The 12,233-nt window shown below is 52.1% G+C and overlaps 1 protein-coding gene across 1 annotated transcript in view; it reads right to left on the bottom strand.

Moving 5' to 3' along the window:
* LOC144728736 (echinoderm microtubule-associated protein-like 6) overlaps positions 1-12,233 on the bottom strand; it is a 119,167-nt gene that overhangs the window by 9,133 nt on the left and 97,801 nt on the right. Inside the window, 4 exon segments of the mRNA XM_078608342.1 lie at positions 482-670; positions 672-691; positions 1,171-1,344; positions 10,577-10,675. Of these exon segments, the coding sequence (XP_078464468.1) occupies positions 482-670; positions 672-691; positions 1,171-1,344; positions 10,577-10,675 (482 nt within the window).

Raw genomic sequence — 12,233 nt, 5'->3', positions numbered from 1 at the left:
CCCACAGTCACTGACCCCCCCCCACCATCCCCCCACCCCCCCACCACCCCTCCACCCCCCCCCACTACCCACCCACTACCCCACCCACCACCGCTCCACCACCCCCCCCAAACCCCCCACCACCCCCTCACCCCCAACACGCCCCCACCACCCCCCCCATCACCCCCACCCCACCACCCCTCCACCACCCCCCCCACTACCCCCCCCCACCCCTCCACCACCCCCCCACCACCCCCACCACCACGCTTCCACTACCCCCACCACCACGCCTACACCCCCCCCCAATCCCCCCACCACCCCCACCATGCCTCCCTCACCCCCCCACCATCCCCCACCACCCCCCCCCCACCCCTCCACCACCCCCCCACCACCTCCCCCACCACGCCTCCACCACCCCCCCCACCACCCCCCCACCACCCCCCCCCCCACCCCCCCCACCCCCCCCGCCGGTAATCCCCACGGCGGCTGTCGCTACACTCACAGCCCCAAAGGCGAGCGACAGCATCGTCTGCACGCGGGCGCCCTCGACGGGCCCCAGGACGCCCTTCTTGGCGAGCAGGACCCCGCCCGCCAGCGTCCAGAACTTGACGCTCTTGACGCCGGCGGTGACGAGTTGCGAGTCCGAGTCCGGGCGGAACTCGGCGGCGAACACCCGCTCGCTGTGACCCCCCTCGGCTCGACACTCGCGCGCCTAGCGGAGAGGTGAGATACGAAACAAAATTGTTTAGTTTGACGTGCGTGTGTGTATATGTATTTGTTTACCCTTTCTATACTTTGCACTCATATCTCGTTTGTTAATGTGATGTTCTGATGCAGTGCCCCCAACTGGACATCTGTGAACGAGAGCTGCATAGTTCGTCGGATTCCTCCAGTATAAATAAAGATTCTGATTCTGCTACAGGAGGTCGTGGGGTCGTTCCCGTCCCTGACGCCTGCTGTATATTTGGAGTTTGCGTGTCTCTCTTCCCGCGTTTGGAGTATTTGGCGGATTCTATAAATTTCCACGCGATGAGCCACTTTGTTGAGCTATCATTTGTGGCCAGGTCGCTTCTCAAAAAGAGCTACAGTTTAGTGGTAGCTTGAGTGTGCCAACCGTGCAAATCTGAGTTGCGGTTGTAGCGTATCGATTGCACGTGTGAGGTGTGTGGGGGGGGGGGGGCTGTCTCTCACCCTCCTGCCAGCGCCACACGGTGAGCGTGTGCTCGGGGTCGGCGCCGACGCTGACGAGGAGCCGCCCCGTGGCGCTGAACCCCACGCCACAGACCGCGCGCGCGTGGCCGCAGCGCAGCACGGCCAGCGTCTGCTTGGAGGTGGCGTCCCACACGTGCACACTCGGCACGGCACCTGCGCGCACGCACGCACGCACGCGCGCGCGAGCTTACACACGTGCGCACGCGTGTCTTCACGTACGTTGAACTTCCTTCGCGTCGTACGCCACCTACCGTGCCAATCGGAGGTGCGGGGGAAGGACAACGAACTCTACAAAAAGCAGCTCTAAGTAAATTGTAGTTTTCAATTTAAATTTTAAAGTGCACAGCTCTAGTGGATTCCTAATGTCAGAAGGCAGAGCATTCCAGACGGCCGCAGAAGCGCGTATGAAAGCATGCGACACGGTGGTCGTCTGTGTTCAATGGCTTGCAATCGAACACGTACACGGACATGCACACGTGTACACGCAAAGATCCCCCGTCGAGTCTGTTAGCGAGCACCTATGAAGGTCAGCACGTTACACAAGGGGGTCGGTGGCCAGCACCACGCCCGGCCGCCTTTGTCTCCCCAGTGACGATGCTTACACACCGCACTAGGTACTCACTTCAGGCTGAGTCGAACTAGGGGAGGCCCAGGAATAGTTCAGATTATCATCACTGGTGTTGGCCGTGAGCGAGAATTTTACTCGGGTCGACGGGTTCGTAGCGCAGCGCGCTAACCGCCACACCACCGCTCCCCTTACACAAAGACAAAGATCCCCCCGTATAGCCTTGACAGACTGTTGGGGCAAGTGCTGTTGGTGAACACCTATGAAGGTCCCATAACTACAACCGCCCTTCGCCACTAAGTGGCGGTGACGTCAGCACGGCGCTTGTGCCAGGCTATGTGCACGTTAAGGCCCACACACACACAGGTACATGCACGCGATTGCACGCAAGACAAACACACGCACATTCATAGATACGTTCCAACGCCACTGCTGGTGCTGCCACCGCAGGCACTACGTCGCACACACGTGGAGTGTGCGACGCGTAGTCCAGACGATGCAAAGTCAGCGTCGAATTTGACCATTCGTGTTGAATGAGCATATGCGACATGCCATGCACGCACACACGGGATCGAGCGTCTACGTACGAGGTGGCGGTCAGTACCGTTTGAGAACTTGGATATTAAAACTTGGCCCATTGTGGGAAACCTCGCCAATGGGTCATGGAAAAGGGCCGTTGCCCGAAACGTCGCCGAATTTACATTTTATCTTCCAAGGCCCACGCAGTCTTATTGACGAACGTTTGGAGTTAGTTGTTTTTGTTTTTTTGTGCTTCTTGCACCACTGTACCAACACAGTGTCACCAAATAGAATGCTCACCTTGCCGTGATATAACAAACTTTGTACTTATTAAAATAAATCTTATAGTCACTTCATTCAAAATCAATCGTATTATGGGATATATGTATATTGTAGCTACGGCGTACTCTACTGGACTATAAAATGTGGCAAGATTGAAATGAAACACGGTCTGTGCATTTTTCAATATCTGGTTTCACAAATGGCTGACTGCCCCACAGGTATATATATATGTGTATGTGTGTGTGTTCAGATATACAAACACGCATGCACATTCCACTGATGTTCTATTGCCATCGAAGTTATGTTGAAGGACCCTGCGATGATTAGGGAGGTAGTAAGATGCGGTGCGATTCGGTACAACCGCGCCCGATTCAGAAGCCCACGCTACACAGACAACGCACCGAATCGTTCCGTTCATCGACGTCTCAGAGATGTTAGCCAGGACAAGGAATGGCACGGTGAATTCATCGATTGGACACCTGAGAAAAAAGAGCTTCACAGCTCTTCGGATTCCTCCAGTGGAAAAAAATATTCGTCTTCAGCTCGCCAACCCCTCGCCGCCCGCTCGCCCCCCCCCCCCCCCGCCTTAGACAAGACCACGCCGCTGTCTACGATCTCCTTGCTCGCGTGTGTCGAGCAGACATTGCTCGCATCTGCGTTGAACTGGGTTCTCAAGTGCAGTGAGTGGATGGTCTCAGCCCAGACCGCAGAGAAAGAGGGAAAACAACTATCAGGTCAATAAACTTGGTTTCGGGAACTTAATTTGGCCACATTTCAGCACCGAGCATGAAGATTGATCAGATTGGCCGCCATGTGATGAACATTGCTTTCTGTAGCAGGGTGAGTGGGAAAGTGTTACCGCCTCTTTCACTTTAGAGGGATCTCAGAGGTAGTTATGTGATATCTACCTCTCTGGACCGGTCTCTCGCAAGGGAGTACTGGACTGCCCCACGAAAGATCAGAAGGCATATCTCACCTCGTGGTATGATGCCGATAACACAATCGGTGAAATAAAATTGGGGGGAAAGTGTACGCATGAACTGGTAGACAGGTTGGCTGGTGGGCTAGTCGGCAGGTGGATGAACTGGTAGACATCGAAATACGACCATCTCGCATCGTGGTGTCGATGAGACGGTCGCTGAACGGCGATTACCGAAACCTACCGCTGGCTTGCTCTTCACTGGCACGAGTCCAAATCGAGACGAGGGGCAAAGCCTCTGCCGCTTGTGGACTCACGATCAACCCCATTGGCGCGCGGGGCATGCGTTGTTGTTTTCTCCGAATCGGCCACAAGCACAGGACATTGTAGACGACCAGGCGAGAGCAAACGGGCCGATGTCCGCGCGGTAGAGAAGGAAAGATGCGGCCATGGAACCCACGTTACCTGCGGCCCTCTCAACCTGTAATATTCCTACTGGTAAATGGGATTTGCGGAAAAGACCGACAGGGATAAGAGGCGGCCCCCCTTCTCCGTGGATATGATCATGAATCCAGACGAATCCACGGAGGCTCACTCTTGCAGATGTTGGTCGCACTTTAAGAGCACACGGCACGCACGGGCAATAGGCGAGTGTTGATTCACCGACCCAGCGGTTAAATTGAAAAATCGGCATAATTGCTTCCAATTTAAATGGCACTCGTTATTTCTCCTGTTTGCAAAGTTTTTCCAAACCGTTCTCCTAAATGTTAACATTAGCATATAATTTGCCGAAACTAAAAGAAATAAAAGTTCGTACATGCACGATTCGGTGTGTGTGTATCGCGAGCCAAAATAATGTTACGTCATCAGTGAATATACGTCTAATCCTTACATACCTATTCATCAACAAACAAGAATTTGTCCGGATTTCTCATCGAGCCACAACGCAAATCACTATCATTTTTTGTTTAAACTATTGGCGCTAGCTAAAGGACGACTGCGACAGCGGCGTGCAGACGGCACGTGGGGAGGGGGGGGGGGGCTGTCGGCCGTCACTCGCGTGGACTCGGCGCCTAGTCCACGCCGTGACAACGACGACGACGACGTCACACGTGCAGCAGTGCCGGCCCCCCCACTCTACATCGCCCGCAGCGCACACGGCTCCAGTCCGAGTCGGGAGCTGCGAGCCGGTCCCGGTTTTACTTTGCGCCGAGGAGTACTCTCGCGGTGTGCCGGGCGTGCACAGGGAGCGTTCAGCGATGATTTTGTTGCCGCACGCGAAACGAGACGAAGATCCACGGAGACGAGTGGGACGAGCAATTTTAGTTTTTTGTTTTTGGGTGAAATTGTGAACAACAGCCAAATCAGACATCTAATCGGGATAATCAGTGCCTCTAATCGGGATAGTCATTGCTTCACTGCAGCTCAAAGACTCAGTCCCGACAAGGCGAGCGGTGGAACGGTGGAAGTTAGGAACATGTCCATGTGCTCGGCATTCGAAGGCCTGAAGACCGGAATCAGTGATGTCGCCGACAATGTGTTCAGGGAGGCAGTGTGCGAGCACTTATTAAAAGGCTTGCCCCGAGCACGGATAAACAGGCCTGCAACTGAAGCGATCTCAGAAGTTGTTACGTGGTGTCATCTTCCAAGGAGCGTGCTGCATTGCTCGCTGCAGAGTTATGCATGGAGATTCCTTTGCCGCATTAAGTGATGTCGATTGAAAAAGTGTAATATTACTGTGGGAGGACGGGGGGGGGGGGGGAGGGGGGCAGGAAGCGAAACCTACATTTTAAAAAATGAATGAACGGGCAGCTGTGTTGGCAAGCCACAAAGCTCGGATGAGATGTACCTCCCAGCTGGACTGGAGCCACGTTGGCAGCTATACTAAGCCATGTGGGGAAACATTCTATAGGCCGGTGCATTGAAGAGACTTTGATAATGAAGACAATCATTCAAAAGGCCCCAATTAATAATGAATGAGACCAAAACAATCATCCTACCGTTGGACCAGCAGTTCACAGAGACTCATGCTTGCTTGGTACAACGTGCATTGAAATGTTATATAAATAATAATTGGAAAATAAAACAACAACGCTCCCCTGGCCAAACCAAATTTTCAAAGGCGTGACAGGCTGACGGAATCCGTCGCTCGCTAACTCTATAGCCGCAACAAAGTGACGGGCGCGAGTTCGACCGGACCGTCCGAAAAAACTGAACGTCACCGGCTCTTTGAAAATCTGGTCCGCAAGGAGCGTGAGGCAGATATTAGAAGATGCGTCCGTCCGTCCATCCAGGCCCTCATTAGGGGTGCCCAAGACGTCCCAGGAAAGTGATCGCAAGTGCATTGTTACCTTTTGTTTTCTTTCCACTAATATTTTTCTATCAACGTTATCTAGCACATATTCTTGGTTCTTTCGGTAAAGTCACGTAGAAGGGAAAGAATACAATAATAAAAATATAAAACAATACAATTCTCACGACGTTTCGATTGCAACACAAGCAATCGTCATCAGGTGTGAAAACCACAGCAAGAAAATTTGAAAAAAGTAGCGTTTTTTTTCTTCAAATTTTCTTTCTGTGGGTGTCACACCTGATAATGATGATTGCTTGTGTTGCAATGTAAACGTCGTGATAATTTTATTGTTTGATATTTTTATTATTTTATTGTTTCCCTTCTACGTGACTTTACCGAAAGAACCAAGAACATGAATCCCTGCAGTCACGAAAGCTTTAAATCAACATTATATAGCACATTATTAAACAGCCTTTATGATGGGAAAGGCTTCCAAATAGCTGGGGAACCGAATTGAAATCGGACGTGGGATTTGAACGCGCAGTCGATCGGAGATTGAGGTCCGGTCTCGCACATCACATCTCGCTTGGCCTCAGCACCGCCTGGCTCTGGGCGCGGGGCGATCGCCACCGAGGTCCAACGAGGAATGCGAACGGCTTACGGAGGAGCCCAAAACGCGTACATGAGCAAACGGCCGAGACGGGAAAAAACCCACGCTGCTTTCCGATTGAATAAATCGCTGGGCGACGCCGCTGCGTTGGGCGGTGGTGCGTGAGCACGCGTTCCCTGCGTCAGAAACACCGTGGCCTTAAAAGAGCAATTATACATATATAACATCGGTGATGTTTGGAACAAATGATCCTTCTTCGTAGCGCATAGACATACTCGACCTCTCTGGCCTCCCTGCGAAGCCACAACGAAGGGTCACAGCTTTACCGGAACGGATTGATTGGATGGTCTCAGTGTTTGAGGGCCTTCCGAATGGGAGTCCATGATTTAATTGTATTCTGTAGATTTTGCCACGTACAATCGTAGTTTTTTTTATATATATATATATGTGTTCAATCGTTTGTTTAACGTCAAAGACGTCAAGGTATCAAAGTCAATACACGGGCTTACGAACCAAGAATTTGTTCAAAGCAAATTTGCAACCATAAAAACGAGCGCGTATTTAACTCTAACAACGCACCTGCCCTGCGCATCTTGGGCTCACTTGACCATTGCTTTAAAGTCGTTTTTCTATTGAACAAAACTTTCAAACTCACGACAGACAATCCCAGGACGCGCATTCACAGGCGTTTATCCACAAATGAACGTGGCCATTGCGCTTATTTTTAGGGTTGCGTAAATTTATTGAACACAATTCTCAAAAAATTGGACCCTTCAGCCGCGCGGCGCAACCGAGCGTGAAAATGCATAGCAATCAACGGGCGTGGGTCCACGAGCAAGCCACGAAAGCTCTTACCTGCCATGTCAGTGATATCACCTGCACAGCGGAAAGCGACGGCACAGCATCGAAATGGGGATGCGAGGTGAGCGTAGAGAGAGGGGGCAAGAGAGCATGGCGATGGGGAGGGGGGGGGTCACACGTTAAGGAGGGGGGGGGGGGTAGGGGAGAAGGGCGTGGCCAGAGTAGTTCAGGGGCAATCGAGGAAATGGGTCCAGGCGGTGCAAGGGAGAGGTTCACGGGGTTGATGGTCAAAAGGGCGGGATGATGGTTGATGGGGATGGAGCGGCACGGGGCGGTGCGAGAGGTTCCGCGATAGAAGCGAGGAAAGGGAAATGATCAGCAGGAGAGCGGGGGGGGGGAGCACATTAATGAGATTCTCGAGTCACAGATCGAGCGGGGAGCCAGCGGGGGTGGGAAGGGTGGGGCGGGGGCGGCAGTGCATACGACATTGTCACGGGGGAAGGGGGGGGGGTTACGTTAAGTTAGTTCAGTTTATTTTACTCAACCAGGTGAGAACTCAAGATAGCAGGAGAGTCTCATTTGCATGAGCGACCGGGAGCATCGGTCTACCAGCACGGGGGTTGACGATTGCTGCTGCTGTGTGTATAACCCCAATTACGTAACATGCGGTGTAATTATCCAATTTATGCAAAAGACGCCCACTCTGGCGAATGACGTCGGGGGATCTTTCACGTCCCCCGCGAAGCAGACGGCTCGTGGGACTGTTATGGCTGCTCCTGCTCCCGCAGTATTAATCGGGGCGGCCACTGGATTCGAGTCGTCGACCTCTACCCATGGGCCACGTCACCGCCACGTGGGGGGCGGGCGGCGATGGAGTAGTGGGGGGGTAGTGGGGGAGGGGGGGGCTAACACGGACACGGCAGAAGCGGGGGTGTGCGATGTCGCGATCGGTGGGGGCCCCGGTTGGTGGCAGGGCCAGCGGGGGGGGGGAGGGGCGAGTGGCAGCACCGGCGACGCACGTCGGAACACGACGACCTCCCATCGCACTCGCTCGTTTCTGCCCGGTACTTGGCCAATGAAGCGCACAATATAAACAAAGATCCCCTCGTGTAGCCTGAACAGACTGCTGTTGGGGCAAGTGCTTTTAGCGAGCACCTATGAAGGCCGGCACGGCGCACGAGGGGGTGGGTGGCCACCACCACGCCTTTGTCTCCACAGTGGCCGTTTTTTTTCACACTCAATTTAGGCCGAGTCGACCCAGGGGAGGAACAGGTTCAGATAATCGGCGCCGGTGTCGGCCGTGAGCGGGAATCAAACTCGGGTCGCCGGGTTTGTAGCGTGGCGCGCTAACCGCTACACGACCGCTCCCCACGCAATATATCCGCACGCACACGCGCAGTTAACATGTGACTAGGCCCAATAGCACAAGCATCGAACTTATATGAAGGCGGGCGATGGAAATGACCCGAGCCGTTGCCTCCTTCACGAGCGTGACGTGGGTTGAACCGCACGGAACGCTTGAGACAGATGTCGGCTTTCCATCGCTCCACGCGGGTTCGCTTGGTGCGATTTTGCGCCGTCTCTACGGCTGACCCAGGGGTCGGCAGCCTGCGGCTCCGGAGCAGCGTGCGGCTCTTTAGAGACCGCTTCGTGGCCGTTGTTTATTAAGGGCCACCACCGTCTCGCGTTCACCACCACCACCACCGTGCATTGCGGCTCTTGAAATATCGTATTTTTTTTTTACCGAATCCGAAAAAGAATGTCTCTTCTCGTTGTTTTGGTTACCTACCCCCTGGGCTAATCTATTTCGAGCACAAAGTTCTCTACGTGCAGTTCGAATTCACGCTACGTGAGGCTATGCGGTCGGACCCGGGACAACATAGCGCGTGTGTACCGTACGCGCTACTCGCATGGTGCAGTGCAGCTGTGGAACCTGCTGCGCTGCCCACTGCTGGCAACGTAGCCCCGCGGCAGCCTATAGCACCTGTTTTGTTCCAGTTATAAGCCCATCCGAGCACTCGCTAGGCTCGGCCCTTCCTTGCTTCCGAAATGAAACCAACTTGGTAAGATTAGGTTCAATATGGCGATTTCCCTCTCCTCCAACGGGGCTGCTTAATTAAACCGTTGCATTAATCCCACAGCGGTAAGATCCCGCGTGCCCTTTATCAGAAGCGCTCACACTCTGGAGACTCGGCGCTCTTCGGCGAGACAATCAGCGGCTTGAGCGGGAGACTCACGTCGTCTCCGCTGAGGCCGACATCGCCCAACCACTCCACCGACCGTGCGCCCGTATTAACCGTACCCACCACCAAGCACAAACCTTCGCCACCCCCCCCCCCCCCCCCCGTATAATCAAGGCCGTCTCCGCTCTCTCTCTCGTGCCGTGCATCTCTCATTATTTATTTTTTGAAGGTCATTCGGCTGAAATGTCAAGAAGATTCTTTCCCATTCGGTGACGGTAATCAGGTTTTTTTTTAATTATATATATTAACCTGTTGTTCATTGTGAAAGTTAATTTGGTAACGGCTTGTTATGTTATGCAACTAGAGCACAATTGTTAATATTTGTGTTCTTATCAATGCAATAACCTGAGTCGTTGGTAAAATATAATCGTTTACAGCCCTTTGTCAATCCACTTCTGGATGAAGGCCTCCTCCTCATCACACCCTTCACGATGCGGGTTGTTTGAGAATTGGCTACAAGTTTGGTGAAGTGGGCAGGAGCCAGAAACCGCTTCAGATATTGCTCACCACTCACGTTAGCCGTGGCCGGTCGTTAAACTCGGGGTCACGCGCGGGGGGAGGGGGTTCAGGGGGCCGTGAGCTAACCACCACCATCACCACCCCAGCTGGCTGGGTTTAATTGGCAGTTCTGAGAAGTCTGCTTCAGCAGCGGTTGACTCGCCGCCCTGCGAACGTTTCCCAACAAACCAATCAACGACGTGACGAGGGAGGCCGACTTCAAGGCCGGGGGGTGGGGGACGGGCGGATGGGGTGGCAGAGAAAAAAAAATTAACCCGTAAAAACAAAGTTTTTCACTATAAATCCTTAATATGCGTGGCATCGGTTTAATTAATTTTATTATTCATTTCTGTTTTTCTTGAGTAAGAGTTTCATTTTTATCACATTGGTATTTTAAATTAAATATGAAATTTTTTTTTTCCTAAAAAGTGGAAAATTTTGGAAAAAAATGTTCACGAAAATAAATTGTCACGCACAACGAGTCTGTGTGCAAAATGTCAGCTCGCTTGGATCACGGGAAGTGGGTTAAAAAACGACCGAAAGATTTGCACGGTCGTAAGCGCGCAAGCAAGCAAGCAAGTGAACTTAATATAAAGGATTTAAAAAGCGATCGGGGCCGAGATGTGCGTGGTGCCACAGAGGGTGTGGGTCGTACCGATCTGCCCGGTGGCTACAACGTTCTTGAACTTGGGATGCTGGTTGACGGTCAGGCAAAGGATGTCGTCCGTGTGCTCGAGGTAGAAGCTCTGGGAACCTGGGCGACAGTAGAGCACGCGGGTCAATCACTCCGTCACCTAATAACTATTGAAACAATTTTCGTTTGACCAGGAAGGGGCTCACTGAGCTCTGTAGCTCTTCTTCAGAAGTGACCTGGCGCACAAATGAGAGGTCAACAAAGTGGCTTATCGCGTGGAAATTTCTAGCAGCCAAACACTCTAAACATAGCTCTGTTTACATTTAAAATAAAGCATATCTTGGTTTATATATATTTTATTGACAATTGATTTCTTAATAGTTTTAGATGTATTGTATTTTTTATACTTTAAATGAGGATGTACATGGCTGATTTTGATCGCAATAACAATAAAATGTAAATAATAATGTGTGTATCTTGGAACACTATAGTTTGGGCCAAGGTGTTAAATATATATATATATTAATATATATTTTAAATCCAGCCACCACTAACATCAATACCATACAGTGAGTAACATTAAAACCATTAAAGGTCTATTTGTGGAAGGAAAAACCGGAGGACCCAGAGACAAATCCACGTGACCACGAGAAAAGAGACATGGCAAACTCCAAATATGCACGCATCAGGGTGGGGCTCGAACCCAGGCGAGGTAGCTAACATCTCGCCACAGCGGTGGCGAGGCGTGGTCAGCCAAACCTGTTGTCCTTCCCACGCGCCTCCGATTAGCACGGTTGGCTACGTACGGTGCGAGAGAAGTTCAACGTCCACGTGCGTGGACTCGTGCGTGCGCGCGTACCAGAGGTCGCAACCGGGTACCCAATACCCGTACCCTACCCGATACCCGGCTACCTGTACCCGGCCGGGTACAGGTACGGGTACCCGTTTGCGACCCTGGTGCGGCCGGGTACGGGTACGGGTAGGCCGTGAGTCATTGGTGAGTAACCGTTTGTCACTCATTTCCCAACGTCTTGTCTCTTCTCACAATTCAAGTTCCTAGAATCAACCCACCCGCGCCTCAGGGGCGGTTTCTTCATTAGGGCGATTGGGCGACGCACCACCAATGTGTGAAAGGGACTTTTTCAATCACATTAACAATCTCATTCAACCAGAGCTATGCTAGCCGTTACTGTGCCTCTGGATATAGTCCAATCAGCGTCATGTCACGTTCTGTGGAGTACCGCCTCTTTTTGGGCGATTTCACTCCAGCTGAGAATCGCCCAGAGTGGTCCCATAGACTTACATTCAAAGATGATTTTTTTCGAAAGGCGGGCGCTGCAATGCATTCTCTATGGCTTCCGGGAGGGCTCGCACTAACGTGCTTACGTCATCATACGTCTCGCACGTTTCAGTAGACAAATTTCGCCACCTAGTGGAATTTCGATTTAAAGCTTTCGTGACTGCAGGAATTCATCTTCTTGGTTCTTTCGGTAAAGTCACGTAGAAGGGAAGTAATAAAATAATAAAATAAAACATAATAAAATAATTCTCACGACGTTTCGGCCACAACACAAGTAGCCGTCCTCAGGTGAAAACCAGGTCTGTCGAGGCGACAGCGTCTGAATGAAACAGCACACGTGCTTGGAGCATGTATATAAGCTGGGTTGGAAGGGGGGAA

Source organism: Lampetra planeri, chromosome 30 (genome assembly GCF_965212315.1).
Source record: "Lampetra planeri chromosome 30, kcLamPlan1.2.h2, whole genome shotgun sequence".
In the NCBI taxonomy this organism is placed as follows: Eukaryota; Metazoa; Chordata; class Hyperoartia; order Petromyzontiformes; family Petromyzontidae; genus Lampetra; species Lampetra planeri.
The sequence above is the reverse complement of the archived record's forward strand: the minus strand, read 5'-3'. Positions and strand labels throughout refer to the sequence as shown.